Here is a 23,932-nt window from a genome sequence, read left to right on the forward strand (position 1 = left end):
GGGCTAAATTCACCCTTGTTCCAAATCCATAAAAGAATCTTAGTGTGTGGGGATATGATGATCAACATCAAATAGAGTAGGACAGCCACGCAGCTTTGTAGGAGCCCGTCTTAGACTGCTTGAAATAAGGAAGTTGATTCGTCAATGTATCCTCCTTCGACACATAGCACATTGACCACTGGTCTTTTCGTGACGGTAGAATTCATTGGATTGCGCAACTAGGCTTGTCCACAGTTGTATGTGGAAATAAAAGTTTTACCTTCACATTCGTTTCGCTCCAGGAAAACTCTTGATATGTGGCAGCTTTGATGCAGCCAGTATCTATCGATGGAGCGGCAACGCGTGCATATCACGCACCATGTACGAACAGTGCCACTTTCGAGGCCACGATCTCTGCTGCAGCTCGGACAGACAACCCAATTTTGGCGAGTCATGCTGTTACCAATTCCGAATTTGTTTCGTCTTCAATAGGTCAAGAAAATGCCCTCCGGTAGCTTGCACTGCAATCTACATTTGACGCAACAAAGAGATTGATACCAAGGATAGCAAAGTAGCACAAACAAACAAACAAGACCAGCTTCCCTATTAAACGTAGAACTATTCATTAGTATCATAAGATTAGAAGCTAAAGAGTCACAGCGGCTCCTCCCTAGCTTGAACTCATGATCGCTCTGTCCAAAAAGTAACTTGCCACTAGCATTCAATTTTCGAAAATTCTGTTAAGAATATCTCCTTCACAGTCCATTTAGAAGAAAGGCGCCATGCCTACATGAGAAGAAATGCAACAATCAGATATACTTGCATAACCTTATCTGCCTACCCAGTATATCTAGATATGATGTTCAGAAAAGAATCACTGAAGTATCAATATGCATCCGAGTACATACGATGACTTAACCCATTCCATTGGACATCGATTGGATATAGATACCAACTTCGAGCGTGTTACTGCGTGTTGAGAGTCAACAGAGGAGCATTTTATCATCGTAAAGATTTTGAAACAGAATGAAGTTTGTAGTTGGTGATGTCCCCTTGATCGTGAGTTGAAGAGAATCTCGAGAATGTAAACTTAGGTAATCTTACCCCACATCCTATAAGGTTACGCTGGCCTTGCATTTTAGCCTTCCCCTTCCTACCCCTGAAGTAATCACGTCACACATCATTGAAGCTGTTCGCCGTTGCCATCTTATTGAATTGAGTCAAAACACACATTAACAGCTTTACTCCTTTGAACCTGCAGTCTTCTCATTCAATCGGACCACAATGACCGCCATTTTTGCTCGTGTAGTTCCAAGAACAATTCGTGCATTACCCCGCGCTTCTCCTATTCAGAACTCCTTCAGAGCTCAAGTTGTTGCCCCTCTTTCGCGACGATTCCTGGCCACAAACACTTTACCTGAGCAACCACGATTGAGATTGGGTTCCGAAGGTATGGTCTTGTTAATTGCTCAATAATTTCTAAAAGCTTGACTTTATCTGTGATTCAGTTGATGTTAACAACTATCCACACACAGCACCCAACTTCCAAGCCGAAACAACTCAAGGTCCTATTGATTTCCATAAATTTATCGGCAACAGATGGACGATCTTGTTCTCCCATCCCGCAGACTTCACGCCAGTTTGCACGACCGAACTTGGTGCTTTTGCAAAACTGAAGGACGAATTTGAGAAACGGGATGTGAACATGATTGGGTTGGTATGCTATCACTTCATGACGTTTATCGGAACTCAATGGTATTCAACATATCGTATGCTAATATCTGGGTTGGTTTGAAATAGTCCGCAGATCCCCTCCCTTCTCACAAAGAATGGATCAAAGACATCAACGAAGTTTCTGGTACCACACTACAATTCCCCATCATCGCGGATGCGGACCGCAAAGTAGCTTATCTCTACGATATGCTTGACGCTCAAGATACGACCAATATTGATCAAAAAGGCATTGCATTCACCATCCGTTCCGTCTTTATTATCGATCCTGCCAAGAAGATCAGACTTACAATGATGTACCCGGCTAGCTGTGGGCGGAATACCAAGGAAGTGCTGAGAGTCATTGATAGCTTGCAGACGGCAGATAAGAAAGGTGTCACTACACCCATTGATTGGCAGGTAGGAGATGATGTTATTGTGCCACCAACAGTCAAGACGGAAGATGCGAGGAAGAAATTTGGAGAGGTTAGAGAGGTAAAGCCTTATTTGAGATTCACAAACGTTGGGCAGTAGAATTTTTGCTCTATCGTTGCTATCTTGATACCATTGTACGACGGTATAATTAGAAATGCTTAGCATTACAGATAAGAGCTCATTATTTCAACGACTGAGCTCATAGCTAAAATCTCACAACTTAACTCGCTCATCACATTCATCTCTCTCAGCGACCAGAAATTCTTATCCTCAAAACGATGGCGAAGTTTCTCTTGAATCCTCCCCAGATTACCAGATTACGGCGTCTCTGGTCTCGGGTGGCCATACAGCATCAAACTTCTGGAAGTATGCAACACGTTTGAATGAGCCGCACCCGAAATCCATCAAAATCAATCCCAGGCAGATTCTTCGCTCCATTCCATCGCTCACCTGCTTGAACATTACCAAAGTGCGTTCTTTCGTCGAACTCCAAGATTTCATGGTGGTCTTGCGACGCTCATTCTTAATAGAAGGGCCCAGTATTTTTTCCTTACATCCAATTTTGCATCAGCGTAAAACATCCCTAGTGCCAGCCCGTTGTACATTGCGACGTTCTCTCGAAATGGACTCACGAAGCAAGAAATATCGACTTTAAGAAGATGGCCTTTGACAGGGATTGATCCACTTTTCACTGGCCCATAGCGATTGGAAACGAAGTCTATGTGGGCGCCTACCAACATTGCATCCCACAAAATATCTGTATCCTCGAAATCTGGACAAGAGTAATAACCAAGTGGTGTATCTTCTGTTAGCAGTTTGATGCTCTTGAAAGCCACGGGAGCATAACTGAAGAGGGTACGACACGATGCCCATGACCATGAAGGGGCGCTATATTCAGAATCAGCCGGTAACTTGGAGCGACGAACGCATCCAGAACTAGGCCGACGAGGCAGCCAGCACAATGCTTGCGGGAAATCGCGCGCCCAAAGGCCTGCAAGGTACGTATCTCCTATGATTGATCCAAGCTGATACGCCAAACCAGCAACTGCCGGAAGCTTGTCTTTTCTATGCAATATTTGCTTTCCTGAATACGCTTCTAGCAGTTGGTACCAGGTGTCTATTTCTCGGGGAAAATAGAATTGCTTTTGTCCTTTTTTCAGAGCTAGGTAAGGAAAGGTAGCAAGCTTACTACCAACAAAGATATCAAGATCTCCTGCATCTTTCGCTGGGTCTTCGTCAGATCTTTTGTTCTTGCGACATCGGAAGTGCATGCCAACAGGTGAGTATATCAACGTCCGAGCCGCCAAAATGCTTTCTTGGAGTACCCAGGCCCTGCCAAAAAGTGGGCATGGTAGAGAAATACCCACTTCACCAGTTTCGTGTCCGGTTTGAATACACGGTCGAATCCACAAAGATCTCACTATACTCTTTGTCTCTGAGCCAAGAACATGACCAAGTTTAACACTCAATCTCTCGGGTAAGAAACCGCTATCTCCGTCAAGCGCTGCTGCAGCTGCGATGTTGAATTCAGCGTTATTGTAGACGAAGCACATTTTGGACGACTCTTCAATCCAATCTTCATCGGAGTCCTGAATAATGCAAAGCGAATCGATCCACAAATATCGCATTTGTAGTTCTCTAGTTACTCGTACAGCGTCTGCATATGTCTTGTTCAAACTATTAACCGGAATTGCGTATTTTCTTTCATTCAAAGTGTTTTTCTTAGTTGACAAGTGCGTCGATTTACCCCAGCAGTGGCTCAAAGTGACGTACTGCCAGTCCATCCCAGTTTTAACGCCAGAGGGCGAAGATCCATAAGTGTCTATAAGATGTGGTACACTGAAATCACCGCTTTTATCGGGATACCCAACGTCAATCAGCCTCGATGGGAGGCACTTCGAATTGAATCGTACGCGACATCCATCATGATTTTCCAAACATTCTCTGAGCCATTCTCTTGTCATGTTGACGGTGTTTGATGCCAATGGATCTGGTGCTTGGTGATATTTCAAAGGCCAGATCTTGTGCTTATCCCCCTGCACGTAGAGTTGCAAACAGAGCCCTCCATACATCACCATTCCATTTCGCTCACGAAGAAGCTTGCAGCTGAAATACAAATCATGGGAATTCTCTGGTGAGAACTTGCGCCAAGACTCCAGATTTAAGTAATGATCGCCGTTCAGAAATTTCAACAACATCTGGCACAACCGGCAGCTCTTATCAGTAGAAACCTGGAGGCTTGCTAGATTTTTATGATGATGCAAATGCGGTTCCCATCCATTCCATGAGATGGGCCAGCTTGACTGGTTCTGAGGCTTTGAAGCTTGGATCATCGTCTTGGAAGTGATCCAAGTGCGAAGTCTTTTACACTTTATGCATAATGGCATGATGATTATGTGTAAACCATGACTTTATGAGAACAAATGCCAAGACTTGGTGTGAATATCTGTATGTAATGGTCAAGATAACTCGAGAAACAACAGAGCTTTATGGGTTGCCGTGAAAAGGATTTCTCGGGTGCTACGATGGCAAATGATGTGCCAGAGGTAGCACGATGTCTGTGCGATGACAGATCGTGCAACGAAGAGTCTAAAAGATATAAGACGAATTATTAATTTCAAAGTCTTTTCATATTGAGGATGTAATTTGATAGGCCATTGATAAATCTGTGAACGGTTTGAAAAAGAAGGAATCATGAAATTGAAAGGTCGGGTAACCAGTCACTGAAAGTCTGATCAGGCTCTTTTTTCCGGGTACGCTTTGAGCAATTCCGGATAGCGAATCATTCAATCGCAATTTTACATCGGGGGATACAAGAGCCTTCCACTGGGAAAGCGAGCTGGGTAAAGGAGAAAAAAGCAACCAAATACTGATCTTTGCATGGTTTTGTAACATATATTCAGTCTTCCGATTCCTTGGTCAAGCAACAGGGCTGATGAATCTCCATCTCAGGAGATTTCTGGATGCCGGTAAGTTCTCTAATGTTCTATCAATGATAGAACTTTCTCTCAGCCAAACACTGCTTAATCTGCCTCTTCTTGTTTTAAATCTCATGTCCTATCTATTTGCGAGAATCTCATATTTGTGTCGGAAGTGCAATAGAAGTGATTCAACTGATTCATTCTAGCATCTCGGCACCTGAGACGTATCACGTCGCCGGGTGCTCTTCGAGAACAAGGCAGCGCCTTCCGGTGCGATGTGCTAACGTGAATGTAGGCGCACGCGTAGAAGCCCCTCAGGGCTGCATGATCGAAAATTGGGATTCATGCATTTTCTCTACGTTCGACTGAACTCACTCGTCAGGCCTTCGGTGAGCATACACAATAGTTTTTCTGGATCTTGTGTTTCTCATGAGGCCTTGGTATCTTTTCTCTTCGGTGATATTTGACTCTCTATCCTTTTGCCAACTCCAGATCGAAATCCACTAAGCCCGCCAAAGAAGACTTTTTTGGTATCCAGATGTTCTATCGATATCTTCTCAGCCTCGAATGAGAAAGCGGGACGAATTTCAAACCCTCGTGACGTTATTAGAAATGCCGGTGGGGGACAGTAGTCTGGATTAGTTCACTTAGCAACCGTTAAACTAGAAGGTTAGCGCCAGGTCGGTAGTATTAGCGTAAAGCTTGGCATCGGACAGGTAGTGGGGCTGAGCTTGAAGACATGGAGAAGGTGAAATGTGAACAAAGTGCATAAGTAACTGTTTAGGAATCAGAGAAGATTCCCGATGAACTATGCCCTCGCATCTTGTAGAGAAAAAATTCCACGGACATGAGCTTCAAAGAGCACCCCGCCTTAGAACAAAACTCGATCTTGCAAATCACCAACTCTGAATTGTGTTAGTTAACTTTCAAGGACTATTAGCGAAATATGGTGCAGTAATTAGTATAGTTAGAAGAAAAATGAATTTCATTACAATGGACATGGTTACCATTGGTTAAGCCATACCCCTTAGGGCTCTGGAATCGATCTAATTACATATCATATGCCTATTCAGGCTAGCACCTTCTTCTACTACCTTTATTTCATAATCACCATTTCCATCTTGTCAACTAATTGGTGGATGTTAGTGTGATGTTAGTATTATACTATGACGTTTCCGGCTCCAAAGCGAAGATAAGAACTTCTACAAGTTCTCAGTAGATTCATTTCTATTTCCAGAAACCACGTTTCATGTTTCTTCCATAAGAAAAGATAAATGAAATAACAATTGCTTCAAAAGAATCATCAATTCAAAGGAGAATACGTAGCAATCATGACGGCCCATAACAGCAGTCGTTCTCAATATACTCGTAAGTAACTCCATTTTGCATTCATTCTCAAGAATAGATCGTCCATCACAGTATGAAAATGAAATGACTAACACCTAACAAGCCATAACCACTGCATCTGATGTTTCAATCGAGCCCTGCCTTTCGAATCCTGCAGCCGTTGCGAAGGATACTCAAACTTCAAATCCTGACCCTTCATCTTCGATTACCGATGCAGAGAAGACCAAAGTTGAGAACAAAGACAAGGAAGACGGAAATGGTAGATATGAGAAAGTTCGCCGCCCATCACCAAGAGATACCGATGTTATTTTTGGTAGGGACTCTGACGCTGGCGTCGAACCTGTATCCGAACTCGACTTTGAAACCAATTCCATGACGCCAGTAGGCGACAAGGGCGAACAAGAGAGTGAAGTTTCATCTTCTCTTCAGCTCACACCCACATCTACGGCTTGGTTCGTTACAGAATCTGATTCCCAATCGATACACCAGATTTCAGCCAAGACAGAAATTGATCATGGTTCCGCATCTGGCGAGGGGGCAGATGCGAACCACGAAGCCGAGACTGCATCTCAAGCAGCTGCACATTTAGATTCATTGGATCCTTTGAACCCATCCGTTGAGCAAGACGATGCAAGACGCAATGCCAGCATACGAGCCAAGATAAAAGGTCTTCAGAAGTGCGCCGTCATAGCACTCTTCCACATATACCTCGCTTTTATACTTCTCCTCACAACCGTATACCTTGAGATTGTTCTTCCTGAAGATGACCAGGCCTACTACTGTGGCCGCCCTTCGATGATGGCGCTGCTAAACAGTGTCATACTCTTGCTTTCCTGGGAGACGTTTGTTCTAATTGATTTGATATTGATAGGCGACATGGGGTTTCGTGACATCAGATATCATGATGTGGAAGAGATTCCAGACGTCCGGTTGACCGAGGTGTTGAATCAATTGAGGTTTCATCGTATAAGAAGTATTGTAACGCCACTTATCGCTTGGATATGGTTTTACGGGTTTGCGAGTGGGCCTGTGGCCCAGTTTCCGATTTTTTATGCGAAAGGAATATGCTCGGCAGAGGAACTAGGGAGGGGAGGGAACAGTACCACAAATGCCACGGCTGTTGCATTTGCTGACTCTACCTCGCATGTCCTGCTGGGAGCAGTTAAAAATGCTACTAACGCCACTGTGAAAGCTCTCATGGACGCTGCAGCTAAGGATTGAATAGCACAACATTGTTTTGTTGAGGGCTTTCCTAATAGTTGAATCATATCAGACACAAGGCCTTAAATATACATTCTATGAAAATTCTCGTTAATTTACACTGACATCTATCCAACTCCCATGTTCCGCACTTATACAATAAATCGTGCGAGGGTACTTGAAAATGATTCCATCACCTCAATCTTTCAATGGGTCTTCCTTCTCTCACCCGCCCGATTAGAAACCAAGCACAACTAGCCCAACACATACCAAAACCAATCCAATTGGAAGCTGGCAGCTTGAAACCGGCCATAATTGGTAGTAAGAATGCAGCTCTTGGCACAAACAAAAAGCTTGTCGTAAGGGGACCAGTTGCTCTAGTCAATGCAATTGTGCACCAGAATACTGCCCATGATCCAGTGCCGCCACAAAGAACCATCAACCAATGAAAGAATACATCCAGGAAATAGCAATTGCGATAGACATCTGGCAGTTCACCAGATAAGAGGAGAATAGGGATGAAAATGAGGATGGAGAGAAGGGAAGTATAGTGTAGCAGACGCCAGTATGCTCGATTTTCTTCGCGGGAACCAGAGAAATCAGATGGGCCGTTACTGGAAGCGAAACCACCTATGAGGTCGCCTTGAGGGACAAGTTGAGCGACCAGCGCTTTATATGTACGTTGAATCTGAACAGGATATAACGCGACAAAAATGGACGAGAAGACTCCAGCAACTATACTTTCCCATGGAGCACGAAGGCCAGCCTTCATCGTGCCTAGTAGCAGAAAGAGAGTAGCAATCAACGCTGATGAAATAGTGGATGCAGAATGCTGCTGTTGCCCAAGGATCGCAGTGAATAGTAGAGAAAATGGAATGATTCCAATCCTAGCCATGACATATATAGAAAGTTCGGCGTAAGCGAAAGAGATATTGCTCAGTATAAGTTTCACCACAAAGATAATGGCGAGGGGCAAGACTTGCCGAGCGACAGCATAGTCAAATTCGAACAGCCCACCACCAGCAATACCTCCGGAACTTGCAAATGACAACCTTCCCAGAGTCGAAAGTAATCCATGTTTCTTTCCCTCTCCTCTAAACCCAGGTAAGTTTGAATTATGTAAAGGTGTACTTGGCGCAACCGCACTCGACACCCCAGCAGTGATGCACACTGGACTTGCTAATCTTGTAAGGAATGCCGAAAGCCATAAAAATCCGTGGGTAATCAATAATTCGATAAATGTAGTCGTTAAAGGCCAGGGAAACTTATAAACTCCGGCTAATAAGATCATAAGCTTAGTATATGAAGTATAATTTTCTTGTAGGTACCCACTCCAAAGAACTATTCTGTTCATGACAGTCAGACCTATGCCACAGCCCCCTAACCAAAATACCAGAACTCCGACATAAAACCGCCAGCCTAATGTTGTGTTGAAGAGAAATTGACCCAGTCCTCCACTGTAGAGCGCATATCGCCAACCTATGTATTTTGGTTCTACCCCGGAAAGAATAGGTCGCCTGGATGATGTGCCCCAATTATCGTATTCTTCGTCGCTTTCTGATGTCGGGTCGGGACCCGAAGCAGCTTTTGGGCGATAAGGGGAAGGACTTCTAGATATATTTATGAGTGGGATGGATGGGTGAAGTTCAGATGAGGTCGTTGCATTTCGGGAAGACATCTTATCACCGCTCTCCCCATCTGAGTCCAAACTACTAATTGAATATCTTTTTCGATGATTCGACCGAGTTCGCGGTAGATTAGAATTCGCAGTATTGATAAGGTATTGGAGCGCGGGTCGAAATGGATTTGGGGTATCGGTGTTGCGAGCTGAGAACATGGCATTAATTAAAAATTAAATGAAAGGAGAGAACAATTGTTGCATGCCTTAGGTAGAAGAATGAAGTGTCAAATATATGTGTGTAAGATCAATGAAGTATAAAAATATAATTCATTGAGATTGTTCGAATTCTATGTTACCTTTGTAGACACGACACGATACGGATTCCTCCTTTTCATTAAAACTGGAGACGTCGTCGTCGTCGTTGTGGTCGTACTCAGGATATGCGAATCTGGTGTCAAATTAGAATAATTAATACGGATTAATCGGATTCAATCGATCTGAACCCTTGCTGTCGATCAATTGTGCTTGGTATTGAATACTGACTGCTTGAATGGTTCACCCGCTCACCCGCCAAACTTTTGTAACCGGAGAAAACGGTTTCGCCAAATCCCGTGACCGTAATTTCTCTCGATGGCTGAGGTAATCCACAATTATTCGAGATCTGGAGCGAGATTGAGTCAAGGTTAGTAATAATGAGGTAAACACCTATATTTCCAAAAAAACATGCCACTATCTCTTCTCTCTTTTTGTTTTCTTCACCTCAATTTTTGATCAATGGCTTCAATATTACCAGGACTGCGAAAGGCAGCTCCCAGATTATCTAGGGATTTCTTTATATGTCATCAATGTTTAAAACAACCTCGTCCTACATTGCGGCAAACAAAGTTCCCCGCCAAATCCATATCTTCCCGCTCAATACGATTCAATAGTAATATAGCTACAATTACTGAATCTGCCAATGGAGCCTCGCCACTAAGTTCGCTGGCTGAATCCTTGAGCAAATCAAGTCAAGCAATAAATAAAGAATCATCACGAAGCAGATTCCCGGAAACAAGTTCGAAATCAGTGGGTTATTGGCTGTTGGGAAGTGCTGCAAGTGTATTTGGAATCGTTGTATTTGGAGGTCTCACACGGTTGACAGAGTCTGGGTAAGTGTGATGTGACCAAGATTCTTTCGTTTGCCTTATTTATCCTTCTGGTTTCCAATGCAGCCATCTTGAAGCGCTTTGCTGACTTCCTTCAAGTCTTAGTATTACAGAATGGAAACCCGTAACTGGATCTCTTCCACCTCTCTCTGCCGCAGACTGGGAGAGCGAATTCGACTTATATCGAGCCTCACCTGAATTCAAGCTTCTCAATCCACATATGACTATGTCAGAATTCAAAAAGATATACTTTATGGAATGGTTTCATCGCCTATGGGGTCGGTTTATTGGACTCTCTTTTGTTGTCCCAGCGGTCTACTTCGTCGCCCGTCGTAAAGTCTCAAAGCCTATGGCTCTTCGTTTATTTGGAATATCGGGACTTATTGGCTTTCAGGGAGCTATTGGTTGGTGGATGGTTAAGTCAGGATTGAAAGACGATCTTTTCGCCCCCGGCTCTCATCCCCGTGTTTCTCAATACAGGCTTACCACACATCTCGGCACTGCTTTTATCTGTTACACTGCAATGCTCTGGAACGGTCTCTCAATTCTTCGCGACCGCAAACTTTTATTTAACTCTACACCCGCTCAGGCGCATGCTCATCTTCTTCGTCTATCATCGTCCTCACTATCAGTATTCCGTAAATCCGTTGCTGGTCTCGCTCTTCTTGTCTTCACAACAGCTATGTCCGGTGGATTAGTCGCGGGTCTTGATGCTGGTCTTATTTATAATGAATTCCCTCGAATGGGCAAGGGATTCGCGCCACCAAAGTCCGAACTCTTCTCCGAGTTTTATTCCAGACAACCGGACCGTAGTGATTTGTGGTGGCGTAATATGCTCGAGAATCCATCAACAGTGCAATTGGATCACCGTATACTAGCATCTACTTCATTTACTGCTATTCTCGCTCTATGGGCATATTCACGCTTCAACCCTAGAGTTAAAGCTGCACTCCCAAAAAGTGGGGCAAAAGGAATGCTTGGTGTAGTCCATCTTTTGATGTTGCAAGTTACTTTGGGTATCAGCACTCTGATATACTTGGTACCCACTCCACTTGCTTCTGCCCATCAAGCTGGAAGTCTTGCATTATTGACTGGGGTCGTCGTTTTGGGTAGTCGAGTCTGGATCCCCAAAAGAACCATGGCTATTTTGAGAAGAAAGTTAGCATCGCAAAGTCCACAAGCTGCTAACGTGAAATTCGCAAGCCGGACGTCACCGCTTGTAGCGAAAACTTCTTGATGCCGAAGTTTGCGACTGTATATTTAAAAGGGATAGATGTAAAGGTGTTTGGGAAAAAGGAGAAAGGCGTACAGTTAAGCTCATTTCATGTTTAGACTATTAGCCTCTCAACTCTGTATATCAATTTAATGAATTATGAGTATTCATCCTACTTCCATAAGTACGATTCTTTGTCGCTCAACATTAATCACTTAACGGGCTACTTCCCCTTGATTATTTCGCGAACATTTGTTCATCAACGAGATACACGTGCCATTGTCATGATTGAGGGCGATTTTATTCCCACATGAAGAAGAAATAAGAATTGTCATTTGTTGAAAATAGACGAGATCCAATGCTGTATTAATCGGTCGCGTGCGTCCTTGAGTCAGCCCAACACAACCACCAACTTGAAAAGTAATCCCACAGCGATAAAAACTACTATTCCCTCAGATCTTCCACTTCCGACTGAGTAATCCATGAATTCCAGTTCCTTTACTTGTTACTGTCTGTATATGTGTAATAGTACCCATCATCATCAACCTCCTCGTCGCGTTTTGAAACTTCCGCCGTTGAGTCTCCGTTGTTAAAGAATCCTCGCTTCTCCTTTGAAACATTTGATACATCTGCATTGTTGAAAAATCCTCGCTTCACCTCTGACCCTGCATCATTGTTATTGAAGAAACCCCGAGGAACACTAGCTTCACGTGTGGCTGTCATATCGATGTCAGTGGAATACAAATATGTGACGAGCAGTAGGCATACCAAGTGAGCTGAGTTCAATGATCGGTGCTGCCATAACGGCGATGGCCAGCGTGGCTGATGCAAGACAGAAGGTTTGGAAATGCATGATGGTGGCGAATTTGCGGTGTGCGGTCGTTGTGTATGGACAAGTGCTCTTTGAAAAGGCTTCTTATTCTGATATTTTCTTGACCTGGCTGACCTTTTTGGGAGTGTTGCTGGCCGACAGTTAAGACGGGTTTATATAGTAAATGCTTGGATATATGATCCTCCCACAGTCCATTCAGTCCGGTGATAGTTCATTCCCGGTCTCGTTTCTATCTTCACGGTGTCGGAACTGGTGTCAAAAGTCTCATCGGGTTGCTTGATTGCTTGAGTGAGGGGTACATTTATCACCTCGCACAATATACAGGGGGGTATCGCAAGACCGGATTCTCTCATCATTCAACGAACTGCCATCTGGCGTGTTGTTTGCACTTTCGCTTTTCTCTTGTTAGCACAGCAGTCAACTTACGCTGCCGTATATCCGGTATGGCAATGCTCAAAGTCATCCCTCACATCGTGAATATGTATTCATGAAGAAATCGGCCAGATAAATGGTGGGATAAAGTTACTACCACTTTATTCGCCGAGTCTAGACAAGCTAGTAATCACGCGATGGTCTGGCCGAGTAAGTGATTGCGATCTTTAGAACAATGTCATGGAGCCACTTTAGCAGCGGTGAGAAAACGGCCATACATATTGTGGTGCGTGAGATGTGGTGTAAATGCATGTTAGATGTGCATGATGTTGAGCTTAGTATTGCACAACAGAAGCGACCTGCCATTGTATTCATAAATCGAAACTGCTTATCAAACCACTGTCAACCGCGTTGGCAAAATATGTCAAGATACTTCTCAATGATGCCATAAGAATTATTAGAACGAATGGTTGATTATCTTCAAGGATTTAGGTTTGCGATTGTATTCCGTAATCAAATTATCTTGCAAAGGTCATGAGAGTGCGAACAACGAGAATTGATAGAATTAGATTATCAACCGTCTAACTAGTTGCCTTAAAAGACTCAATGCTCAACTTCCACAACTCTTCAGGGTCCTTGCATTGCCTCTCCATCATCCCGTCGACATTTTCCTTTCCTTTGGAATCAGCTTTTGGCGGCTCGAGTGTTCCATCAGCTGTACATAGTACTGTCTAGAATTTTGGTGTGAAATCAGTGCGAAGTTCATCAATCTTTTTTAAGAAAGACATTGAATCCCATGGCATCCTGCTTTGTTCTGTCGCTTGCAATTATAATCCCACATGAACATCCGAGCAAGTTATCCTCTAATCAAAATTTATGACCTCCAGATTGTTTCCGAAGCCCTCAAAGAAGTCAAGAAAAATGTGAATGGAAACTGTACATACCTGTCTCAGATAATCAAAACAATGCAACCAATGTAGTGGATCCCCATGTTCCATGTGACCAAAATCATGACCATGGCCATGATTTCCTCCTGCTCTCTTGTTCTTCTGTTCCTTCCTCATCTTGCTCTCCGTCTCTTCATCATCTTCCATCTCATCATCATCTTCTCTCTCATCATCATCTTCTCTCTCATCATCATTCTCCATCTTTCCCATCTTCAACTTTTCAACTTCCATCTTCAACTCCTCTATCTCCCTGAACAATTCCTGGACTCCTCCCCTCATAATTCCCAAGCAGTGGAGAGAGTGAAACATGGTTATCCCATATTTATGTTTCTTCCCCTTTTGCACCTCTCCTTTCTTTCCTTCCACATTTCCTTCCCCATTTGACTCTGTGTCTTCGTCGTAAACCCTCAAAAATCCTCCATTTTGTGGGAGTAATTCATTCCAAAGATGATCATATTCATGAGAAATATTTTCATATGTCGAATGTTCGGAAAATAGAACAGTTTTAGAGGGAGTTGATGAGGGGTTAAGGGATTCGGGAATCGAGGGTGTGGATGATGGGGAGGTATGTGAATCAGATGAAGAGGGGTGAGAGACAAAGAACACTGAGGATGTTTGAAGAAAATATACAAGGGTTGTGAGGATGATTATTAGGAAGAGGAAGGAGATGAGGAGGGATGAAGATTGTTTCGTAGAGGTGGAGCGGAATGTCAACATTTTTTTCGACCTCTTTTGTCTTTCCTTTATCTTATTTCATAGTGTTTGAATTTGTCTCTCAAATTTGCGATGCAGCGTAAAACTGCAATAATAATCGAAATCCAGCATTCTATTATTTTTTGATCATGTATATCTGTGAAGAAATATGAGGGTCCGCTATCAGTACATATCACCTTCCTATAAAACTCTAGTTCCCGAATGCCAAGCGATGAAAGTCTTGGCAACTGCCCTTCGGGTAAATCGCTGGACTGCCATTTTCGGGTGTGGGAGATATGCGAGTGACCCCTACTCGGTATCTGCCCGTCGAGCCCGTAGGACGCTCGAGGGACGGTACTTAGCTGTATATGTTAGACACTGTAAGATCCTGGAGTTGTTGTGGAGAAGATGATATGTACCCCACTATTTCCAGAGCTGTTTTCGGAATTGAGATGATTAGCGATGGGGGCAATTGAGGCGGTTGAAGCGATGGATTGTTGAGGTGGAGAAAGGTTTGCTCATGACTATCATGAAATTCAGATGTAATATAAATTGGGGATAGGTATTCATGATGCAAGTAAAAATAAACTAAAAGATTCTGTCGAACATATAGACTCCAATCCGCAGCAATGTATAGCCCATCATCGTCTCCCAAACCCTTACGCAATTCCCGAAATATTCACCGGACTCCTATGCTCTCCCATCCACTTCAAAACATGTTTCCAATCTCTACACATATGCGTGATACCCCACCCATCAACTGTGAACGGAGGCTTCCCATCCGGCATCTCCATTGCCCATTCTATAGTCATATCCGCAGAACACATCATTGCTTGTCGTAAATAATCGAAACAGTGGGACGTATGTTGTTTTTCTGATTCTTGAGCTGCCGAGTCTGAGAGGTTTTCATCGCCGTAGATGTGCGGGCGAACTCTCATGAGTACCGAGTTGTAGGATTCGCGGATCATGCCCTGTGGGTGTTAGATGGTGATATGGGTGGATTTTAGAGCAAAGAGGGAAAGAGATATTACCAGACAATGGAGTTGGTGGAATACGGAAACTGAATATCGATCTGGTCCATTTACTGATGGTAATCCTGGGCGAAGACCGTATTCTTTGGGCTCCTCGACAAGAATGAAACCTCGTCCAGCTGGTGATATTGGGTTAGCTTTTGTTGAAGATGTCTCGACCAGTAAACTTCTAGGGGTACAATTTACCTGGCATTAAATTATCCCATGCTGAATCTGTTTCTGGACTAGAAGCAACAGCATATCTTTCGTCTTCTTCAAACATAACTGGATGTGATGGAACTGCTTGATATGAGTACGTGATATCTAAAGTGACCATGATCTTTCCACGAGGATTTTTTATCCCGAACCTACAATCTGGAGGAAATGTCTGTGGTACACTCCTATTAGAGATGTATAGAAACGTAGCATAGATAACCAGAATTATGGATAATCCACTGAAAAGCCCCACAGCTACTCCATATAGGAACTTTCGCCGCAAAGTAGCCGCATCGCCATCTCGTAGGTATAGTCCTTCATCATTCTCTATTTTCGGATTCAAAAGTGAATGGTATGGTAGAGAAGTTCTGCTATTGCTAGACTCGTACGAGCGAACTTCAGGCATGACGAAACCTTTTGGTTTTGTGTGCTTCTTTGAAAATGGAGGAATGAAGGTTTTGGTTCTCACCAAGTTGGGATAAACCACTTGGGTGTTTAATGAATAAGAAAGAAGCTTTTTCAACCTTTTCTTCATCTTCGAGATCAATATCTTCGCTTCGGATGTCTAAAGACCATGAATCTCGTCGCACTGCAGTGAAAATTGAGAGAAGTATGCACAAGAATGCCTTGGCTGCTCATTTATGTAATGTGATGTCTCTAGGATACACATCTTCAAGCCTTGAGACCACTAAATCTCTAGTTGCATGTAGTGTATGACACGTATAACAGAATTTCCTAAAGCCTAGATCACTCGACATAAAAGTAGCATGGCCAAGTAGTTCTCGAATTCAAATCGGAATTCATGTAAATTAGGAAAACATTCGTTCACACGGTACAATTAGAGAGTGTTGAAGAAAAACGTAAGCATAACGTGTCTGTCAGATGCAAGACTAGCCGAATGATGTGTATCACGTGATGCTGGCATAGTCCTAGCGGCCGTGCCAAAGTCCGGGGTATTCAGCACCACTTTTTCTTCACGAGAATCTTGATATCATGAAAGTCACAACAGAAAGACCTCGTGACACAAAGTCAAAGAGATAGGCAAATCTAAGGATCATGAGATGAGCAATGATTCCTCAATTGAGTCCCAAAAACTCAATCCACGCTTCTTTGCTTCCCAACATCAAATCATTCCTCTGTTCGTTATGCCCGAGGTTCAATTGTCGCAGTAATACCAACAACAAATTGTCAAAATGCCGTCTGAACCTAACATTCTTCACGTCACTTGCCACAGATATTTCCTCAAATTTACTTCTGTATGGGGGTTCACTATCTCAGAGAAGGGTTCGTCCATCCGCCCTTTTGAGAAGATGGGAACTTTTTAGAAGAAGAAAATCTATGATGCTTTCAATGCCTTCTTCGGAATTGACTTTAACAAACTCTTTGGATCCAATTAATCCAAACGAGGCTTTGTATCCCCCATCTCTTACTGAAAGCCAATCAAGTTCCCCGAATTCGAAGTTGGATTCAGAAGTGGGTTCGTCATCTCACACTGACATACGCAGGCGTCGAATGGATTCTCCAGAGCCAAAGGTCAAGACGATAGATCCTGAGCCAGAGGCTGCGTGCCCTAAATCTGATTCATCTTTGAGGCTAGATAGGAGTGAAAAAGACACCTCCGTGCCGAATCAGGGAAAGAGTTTGATTGGCAAAAAGGGGTATAAAGCTCAGTTCTGCAAGCCACCACATCAAAGGGGAATGAAGTCGAAATTCAAACTGGATCAGATCTCTGCATTGGCCGACACGGAAGCTGCATCTAAGGATCAAGGAAACACTTCTATATCAAGGCAAACTTCGGTCGTAGTCCTATGGGACATCGATAATAAAAGATATTCTCCTTTTTGTGACGACGTGGTAACTTCGTTGAAGAAGTTCGCTGGGAATTTTGGGGAGCTTATTAATATATCAGCTTTTGGTAGTCATCTCACATTCTATGGAATTGGTACAAAATTGGTAGAGGCTGGCGTGCACATTGAACGCGTGGGTACAGCACCCCAAGAAGCAGATGCAGCTCTACAACGCTCGTGGAAGAAGTGGAAGATGAAGCAGTTAGAGAAGGAACCTAGTTCTTTTGTTTGGTTAATTTTGGTCTCGGATGATGCAGGGTTTCGGTACATGTTGAGGTCAGGCAAGAGAAGTGGATTTGGAGTTGTGATTGTGAACGAATTTTTCACTAAATTGTCGTTGGAAGGTGATTTGCGCATGCCTTGGCCACAACTCAAAGCTGGAAACTATAGTTTGGACGGCTTAGCCGACCATATCGTTGGCATATCGACCATGGGTCGAAGATGGATAAGGGAGAATATGAATACAACTGATTCCGAAGATGAAGATCCAATTGACAAAGTCATACTAAAGCTTAAAATTCAACTGAAGGCTAAAAACACCATGAAAAGGGAATTGTTGTTGAGAACAATGCAAAAACGGTCGATATTGGAACAGCGCCTGAAGCGTACGAGTGAGAAAGATTTGCGAACCTTGGAGATTCTCGAAAAAGCACTACGGAAATTGGAAGATCCATCTGGGCATAAAAACATGCGGGGAATCGATGGAAGTATCTTGAAATTGGAAACTGAATTGAATGCAAGGATTGAAGCGAAGAAGACAAAGAGTTTAATTCACGAAGTAACGCCTGGGGGGGATACGTCTGATGAAGAATTTTTGAAAAATCTGACTCATGCAGATTTCGTGAAGGGATTGATGAGATTGGCGGAGAACTCGAGTTCATCAAAGATAGACCCAAGTTCGTAGAAAGCTCTTCCGGTTACTTCGATTCGCAGTCCGCAATATAAACAAAGACTCGGTACCTAAACAATGCCATGCTGATGCTGATGTCGAGCATCTGAAACTATCACACAGGGAAGAAAAATGCAATGATCACTACTTGCAAGCTGCATACAGAATGATGATCACAGAGCATGTTGCAACACCCAAATAATGTCCAGAATTATTTGTTCCCGCTTCATAGAGGAATAGGGGCGCACGATTGAGGACAGGCCGACTACGGATATAATGGTCAGCAATGATCTTGCGTACCTACCGCCACCGCAGACCACGTCCAATTTTATCAACGAGAACCTCCAGTCTCACGGCTGTTCTAGAAGAAGTTGGAGTTGATGGGCTGTCACCAAATGATTTGTATATTAATTAATGTTCAAAAATGATTGATCATAGCATAGCGAATACATTAGATGTTAAATGCATGATATGTGAATCTCTATGTATGCAGGTGATTTTCACAATCTATACTGTCGAGCAGAGAAATACTAACATGGACAAGATCCATGTAACCAAGATTTGGTATGTGGAGAGAGAGAGAAAAGAAAAGGGAAAAGGAAAAGATGGAGTAGCCTTTGCTTGTTTAAAGAGTACGATGCTTCCCAGTAAACTTCTACACACACGCTTCAGAAAGTATTTCTGATGATGGCCGCTCAATTTAGAAATGGTATATATACGTTGAACGACCCTGCTTATTCATTAAACAAATACAATTTGACAGGCGTCGTGACGGAGTGGTTAACGTGATTGACTAGAAATCAATTCCTTTCGGGGGCGCATGTTCGAATCATGCCGACGTCGATTTATTTTGTCGTTCTTTTTGACAAATTTCTGGTATATTGTTTAGTATATCAAGGTGTTTTATGTTTTTTGTTTTCAGGGATGAATTGAAGTCGGAGGATCGTTAGGCATAGGAAAAGGTGGAGTAGTCTCCATTATTGTGGAGAGAATATCCATGTTGTAAATAAACGAGAATGAAGGGGTAGTCTGATGTCGGAGTGATTCTTTTTAATTGACCTGGAGTGGGTGTTATCATCAAAGATTCGAGGCTTATAAGAAAAAGTAGTGGACTCTTGATTCAAAATCGATCAATTATTCTTATTTATCTATACATGATCCATTTTTCTACTCAAAGTTTGATACAATCGCTGAACATATACAATATGCTGGGAATGACATTCAGATGATAGAGCAAGTAGAGCACGATGAAGTCACATTTACGCCGAGACTAAAGATTTGAGAAATATAACTTGAGATTCAAGACGGCGATTAATTATAAATCATATTAAGCTTTTGGAAAATCTAAGCTTGATTCCCGTTTCTCTTCTCTAGCCCTTAATCACATCAATATCTACTGTATCTGGACAAAATAGTATGATCCTAAATAATTACAAAATCCACTGTAATATTCTTGTTCATACACTTCTTCGAAGTATTTTTGTGGTCATCGGATATGAGAATTATGTACGAGATAAAGCTAATAAGAAAGATTGTTTTGTTTTCTAACTAACCACAATCTTTGGAGGCTAGTTTTTCCAGCATCTCTGGGAATATATAGTGATTGAAAATTTTATTCGCTTTTATTGACACCTCTCCATTGTCCCCTTCCTCTCAACACTTCATAATCATGGTATTCCTGCAAAAAGAACAAACTGAGTCCTAAACATCGGTCGCAATAGTGAAATCAACTACTGAAACAAACGTCATGTCCCGGCAGGTATAAGATAGAATCAAGCAATATCGAAAACTCTCTCCTCAAAAACTCCATTTTGCATATCATTCATCAGTTCACCTTCCATTACACCGTGAACATAGCACGGCCCGATTAATTCATAAGTTCCGTCCTGGTTTTTTCGCAGAACCACTGGAACGTCCATGCCATACAATATGCATATTTTATCACCACGTTTTGTTTCATTCGGCACAAAACCGATATATCCAGATGCCGTAACGAGGAGCCTTTGGTCTCGGAGAGTACTACTGATTTGCAGCGGCAAATCCCTAATTTCTTCGGTAATATCGTCGACCGAAAAATCCAAATTTGACTCAAAGACTTCCATCGCAATATTGACCCAGTCACTGAAAGATCTCCCCGCGAATTTCAGCATCGCATTCTTAGCATAAAACAACCTGACTTCATCTAAATCATCCCAGTTCCATATATCTTTCAATGGCCACTTTTCTTTTGGTATTACCACAGACTTGAACGTCAGATACAAAGTTCGGCTCGCAGAAGTTGCTTTGGCATACCAATTTTGACGAGACGATACCAGAGTATTCCAAATAGCATGCAATAGATCGTCCCTAGTAGGATAGCGTGATTTGTCTGTAGTCGATTGTTGCAAGCATGTATGACCGGACAGAAATTGGAGAGTCGGTTTCTCTAGAAGATTAAATTGGGGTACATTAGTAGCTGAGCCCATACCATCAACAATATCTAATATCAGACCTTTAGCCGATAGAATACCTGCTTCCACATGGACTCCAGAGAAGGTCATTGTTCCGGACGCCATGAATACATGACATTCATCTGGCTCTTTCAATAGGAAATCCATCAGGTCTCTCGAATGTGACGATGTGGTGAAGTCGGGAACCCAAGACGGCAGGCCATTCATTCTACGAGACTTCGGCAACATACAAATAATGTTCAGTGATCTCTCTTTTTCTACAAGGATTTCAACTGTATCTTGGAGAACCAACTGAACAGGTTTGGTATAATCAGGGCTCACACTATCTTGATCCTCGGCAAGACCTAAGAGTGCATATATGCGATCTCGCGGGTCGGAACAAAACGACAACCTATCCCGATACAATAGCTGAGTCAGTCGAACTCCGAGACCGCGTGCTCTGCGATATCTAACATCTTTGATGATTGAAATCCTTTTCATGGCCTCGTAAACTCCGACAGGTACCACAATTGGGAACACTGCACATTTTGAGCTCAAATAATAGAAGTACAAATGAGCACCATTGAGTATGTTCCATGTAACAGAAACAGTACCGTAATGTAATCGAATGGATTTTGCAAGTACGATTTCTTGAAACACCCAAGTTCGTCGCCACCATTCTTTCAAGAAGAATTGACTTACTACCCTCGCATAGTAATCATCCGACCATACCGGCCATTCAGAGTCGAGCGACCTGGATCTAACATTCTTCCTAGCCCAATCTAATTTGAGCAGGATCTCTCGTAAAGTGGGCGCATCGCTTTCAACCATGGGTACCCCAATCCATACACTGACCGTTTCAGCAGAGGAGTAAATAATGCCCATGCGCATGACTTGAGCTCCTCGCTCTATCACATCACACTGATTAATGCAGATTGCATCTACCCACAAGAAGGGTAAATTCTGGGATTCACCCTTCATATCACTTGTCAACTGCCTCAAGCAATTTGCAAGATTGGTATTCACCATCACTTCGACACCGTTGACAATAATTGGCGATAACCGAGCTGGGTCTCCCCAAACATACGACAGGGCATTATACTTCCTCTCCTTCTGAAAAAGAAGCCTTGACTCTAGTACTAAGTCCGATTGATGGCCTTGCGAATTTGAACCATCTGATTGTGTGTGGAAAAGTGTGCATGATGGTAAATCTGATGGATGATGTCGTGGATATAGTCTTAACAAACGAATTTCATTCAGATCTTGATTCAAAGGTCGATACAGTGATGAAGGCACTCCCCTTGATCGATTATGCTTTTGTGATGTGCTCAATGATTTTGCAGAATCGGGTCGAATAGTGGTTTTATAGCGACATACAAATATATGTATGGATTGTAGTAGAAGTACTAATAATATTGGGTTCTGCAATGTATTCAATAACGCTCGAAGGTTGCGCAGAATGATGTTCTTCTTTCGAAAAAAATGAGGAGAACAATAAATATAGTGAAGCAGGTACGAGAGTTTTAAGATCATGTGATGTGCACGATAATTCTTGAAAGGACGGACGGATATCATTGATTTTTCGGAAGAAGGAAACAAATGAATAATATGATGGTGAAGATATTGGCATTTTTGGATTTCGTGATATGTTTAAATGATTCTTGAGTAATGTTTGTCTTTCCAAAGAATGAGTAAATATATTGCATGCAAGCTGCTGCGGGCAGAACTAATATGCGGGGATATGATTCTTCGGCTTAACGCTGCCACGTTTATCGGCATAACAGATTGGCTACCAGTCTACCAATCTCACTCTGAGAGGCTATTAAACATCCAGCCTTAGCCAATAAAGAGTCTCTACAAAATAACTCGATGACATTATGCTAACTTAATATAGGTACCTACATTGTACAGTGAGCCTTCCTTTACTTTTCTTTTTACTCTCATCTCTCCTTTCGCCTGCCATCTTCTCTTCTTCTTCTCAACATTAAGCGAAAAGGCTTCTCCCGATAATTCTTCCATGAAGAATGATTCAAATGAACCGAGAGAACGAGATGGTTCGATGACCTTAAAAGCGGTCCCCCAAAACAGTCATGCATCAGCAAATAAAAGCTATTCCCACGCCCAGCTTTTCTCTTTCTCTATGACCATCTGCACACACTCTCTTTTGTTTCGATATAGGATCTTAATTGTCGCTATTGTACTGTTTTGGGTTGAGATTAAGGCCTCACCTCGCGTTCTGATTTTTGGTGGAAATGGGGGCATTGGCCGATTGATCGCTGAGTCGATGCTTTTGAAATTCTGGCACGTTGCCAGTGTGACCAGAGATCCAAGACAAGGAGTAAACATCCTTCAGTTAGGACCAAGAGAGATTCCAAAGCCGGTGTCCTCGTTGTTGATCTTGTACATATGAAGGAAGAAGACGCCAGTAAGATCCTCAAGGAAGTCAAGCCCTGCTATATTGTGTTCGCGCCAGGTAAGGAGTGTTATGATTATTCTACAAATACTTTTGCTAAGCTGCTTTACTGTTCACCAGGAAATACGAGTAATTTTGACGTCCTCGATCTGGATGCAACGATGGGAAATCATGGTGGCATCCGTTATCTCTCCCGAGGCGACAAAATTTCTCATGATATCATTTCCTGCCACGCGCCGCAAGAAAGCGCCTTGGTGGGACAACTCTGATTACCATAACTTTCTCGATGAGACAAGAGCATATCTAGAGATAGCTAAGAAGAAGCTGAATGCTGACGAGTACCTGGCCGTCATGGCTAAACAGAGGAACGATGATAGCCCATCTCCCTTCCAAGCAATTGGTCTACGACCAATTTGGCTCACTAATGCTCCCAGGTGTAAAACTTATCTGGGCAAGACCAAGTTTTCAGGGAGGGTATCGCGTGCCGATGTTGCCGTTGTAGCTGCCAGTCTTCTTTCACGAAATGATACTTCAGGCTGGTTTGATCTCATAGATGGCAACGATGATATTGAATCCGCTGTAGATATTGCGGTACAATATAACTTGAATTCCATCGATATGGAAGATCTTGAGCAGATTCATCGTGAAGCAAGATAGATCTATTCAATCTCATAATTCGCCACTATTTGATAATTGAGAGCCGGAGCAGAGAG

At 42.8% G+C, this 23,932-nt stretch overlaps 11 protein-coding genes across 11 annotated transcripts; 5 read left to right on the forward strand and 6 right to left on the reverse strand.

Moving 5' to 3' along the window:
• The first annotated feature begins 1,083 nt into the window (after positions 1–1,083).
• On the forward strand, positions 1,084–2,393 carry EAE97_011671 (uncharacterized protein). Its single transcript, XM_038882186.1, has 3 exons — positions 1,084–1,429; positions 1,515–1,696; positions 1,780–2,393. The coding sequence occupies exons 1-3, from the start codon at positions 1,264–1,266 to the stop codon at positions 2,221–2,223; spliced, it is 792 nt and encodes a 263-aa protein (XP_038726934.1). The 5' UTR covers positions 1,084–1,263; the 3' UTR covers positions 2,224–2,393.
• A 228-nt stretch (positions 2,394–2,621) lies between these two features.
• EAE97_011672 (uncharacterized protein) lies at positions 2,622–4,322 on the reverse strand (the record flags this gene model as incomplete). Its single annotated transcript, XM_038882187.1, has 1 exon — positions 2,622–4,322. One exon carries the CDS (start codon positions 4,320–4,322, stop codon positions 2,622–2,624), a length of 1,701 nt encoding a protein of 566 aa, XP_038726935.1.
• A 2,054-nt stretch (positions 4,323–6,376) lies between these two features.
• On the forward strand, positions 6,377–7,613 carry EAE97_011673 (uncharacterized protein; the record flags this gene model as incomplete). The annotated part of the gene is made up of 2 exons (XM_038882188.1): positions 6,377–6,413; positions 6,496–7,613. 2 exons carry the CDS (start codon positions 6,377–6,379, stop codon positions 7,611–7,613), a joined length of 1,155 nt encoding a protein of 384 aa, XP_038726936.1.
• A 172-nt stretch (positions 7,614–7,785) lies between these two features.
• EAE97_011674 (uncharacterized protein) lies at positions 7,786–9,429 on the reverse strand (the record flags this gene model as incomplete). The annotated part of the gene is made up of 2 exons (XM_038882189.1): positions 7,786–8,870; positions 8,925–9,429. 2 exons carry the CDS (start codon positions 9,427–9,429, stop codon positions 7,786–7,788), a joined length of 1,590 nt encoding a protein of 529 aa, XP_038726937.1.
• A 558-nt stretch (positions 9,430–9,987) lies between these two features.
• On the forward strand, positions 9,988–11,595 carry EAE97_011675 (uncharacterized protein; the record flags this gene model as incomplete). The annotated part of the gene is made up of 2 exons (XM_038882190.1): positions 9,988–10,361; positions 10,458–11,595. The coding sequence occupies 2 exons, from the start codon at positions 9,988–9,990 to the stop codon at positions 11,593–11,595; spliced, it is 1,512 nt and encodes a 503-aa protein (XP_038726938.1).
• Positions 11,596–11,874: 279 nt separating this feature from the next.
• Positions 11,875–12,826, reverse strand: EAE97_011676 (uncharacterized protein). The gene is made up of 2 exons (XM_038882191.1): positions 12,340–12,826; positions 11,875–12,287 (listed from the first exon to the last, which is right to left on the reverse strand). The coding sequence occupies exons 1-2, from the start codon at positions 12,422–12,424 to the stop codon at positions 12,070–12,072; spliced, it is 303 nt and encodes a 100-aa protein (XP_038726939.1). The 5' UTR covers positions 12,425–12,826; the 3' UTR covers positions 11,875–12,069.
• A 530-nt stretch (positions 12,827–13,356) lies between these two features.
• EAE97_011677 (uncharacterized protein) lies at positions 13,357–14,439 on the reverse strand (the record flags this gene model as incomplete). Its single annotated transcript, XM_038882192.1, has 2 exons — positions 13,357–13,506; positions 13,720–14,439. 2 exons carry the CDS (start codon positions 14,437–14,439, stop codon positions 13,357–13,359), a joined length of 870 nt encoding a protein of 289 aa, XP_038726940.1.
• Positions 14,440–15,074: 635 nt separating this feature from the next.
• Positions 15,075–16,047, reverse strand: EAE97_011678 (uncharacterized protein; the record flags this gene model as incomplete). Its single annotated transcript, XM_038882193.1, has 4 exons — positions 15,075–15,386; positions 15,447–15,565; positions 15,633–15,725; positions 15,798–16,047. The coding sequence occupies 4 exons, from the start codon at positions 16,045–16,047 to the stop codon at positions 15,075–15,077; spliced, it is 774 nt and encodes a 257-aa protein (XP_038726941.1).
• A 944-nt stretch (positions 16,048–16,991) lies between these two features.
• Positions 16,992–18,392, forward strand: EAE97_011679 (uncharacterized protein; the record flags this gene model as incomplete). Its single annotated transcript, XM_038882194.1, has 1 exon — positions 16,992–18,392. One exon carries the CDS (start codon positions 16,992–16,994, stop codon positions 18,390–18,392), a length of 1,401 nt encoding a protein of 466 aa, XP_038726942.1.
• Positions 18,393–20,149: 1,757 nt separating this feature from the next.
• On the reverse strand, positions 20,150–21,697 carry EAE97_011680 (uncharacterized protein; the record flags this gene model as incomplete). The annotated part of the gene is made up of 1 exon (XM_038882195.1): positions 20,150–21,697. One exon carries the CDS (start codon positions 21,695–21,697, stop codon positions 20,150–20,152), a length of 1,548 nt encoding a protein of 515 aa, XP_038726943.1.
• A 1,693-nt stretch (positions 21,698–23,390) lies between these two features.
• EAE97_011681 (uncharacterized protein) lies at positions 23,391–23,876 on the forward strand (the record flags this gene model as incomplete). The annotated part of the gene is made up of 1 exon (XM_038882196.1): positions 23,391–23,876. The coding sequence occupies one exon, from the start codon at positions 23,391–23,393 to the stop codon at positions 23,874–23,876; it is 486 nt and encodes a 161-aa protein (XP_038726944.1).
• Positions 23,877–23,932: the final 56 nt, after the last annotated feature.

Source organism: Botrytis byssoidea, assembly GCF_014898295.1.
Source record: "Botrytis byssoidea strain MUCL 94 chromosome Unknown BBYS_040, whole genome shotgun sequence".
In the NCBI taxonomy this organism is placed as follows: domain Eukaryota; kingdom Fungi; phylum Ascomycota; class Leotiomycetes; order Helotiales; family Sclerotiniaceae; genus Botrytis; species Botrytis byssoidea.

What these genes read in the sequence shown, in the direction of transcription:
- EAE97_011671 (XM_038882186.1), top strand. Translation starts at nt 1,264, where the DNA reads ATGACCGCCATTTTTGCTCGTGTAGTTCCAAGAACAATTCGTGCATTA. An exon ending in ATTGAGATTGGGTTCCGAAG is followed by an intron (nt 1,430 to 1,514) that starts GTATGGTCTTGT and finishes ATCCACACACAG; the next exon opens with CACCCAACTTCCAAGCCGAA. An exon ending in ATGTGAACATGATTGGGTTG is followed by an intron (nt 1,697 to 1,779) that starts GTATGCTATCAC and finishes GGTTTGAAATAG; the next exon opens with TCCGCAGATCCCCTCCCTTC.
- EAE97_011676 (XM_038882191.1), bottom strand. Translation starts at nt 12,424, where the DNA reads ATGCATTTCCAAACCTTCTGTCTTGCATCAGCCACGCTGGCCATCGCC. An exon ending in CATTGAACTCAGCTCACTTG is followed by an intron (nt 12,288 to 12,339) that starts GTATGCCTACTG and finishes TCGATATGACAG; the next exon opens with CCACACGTGAAGCTAGTGTT.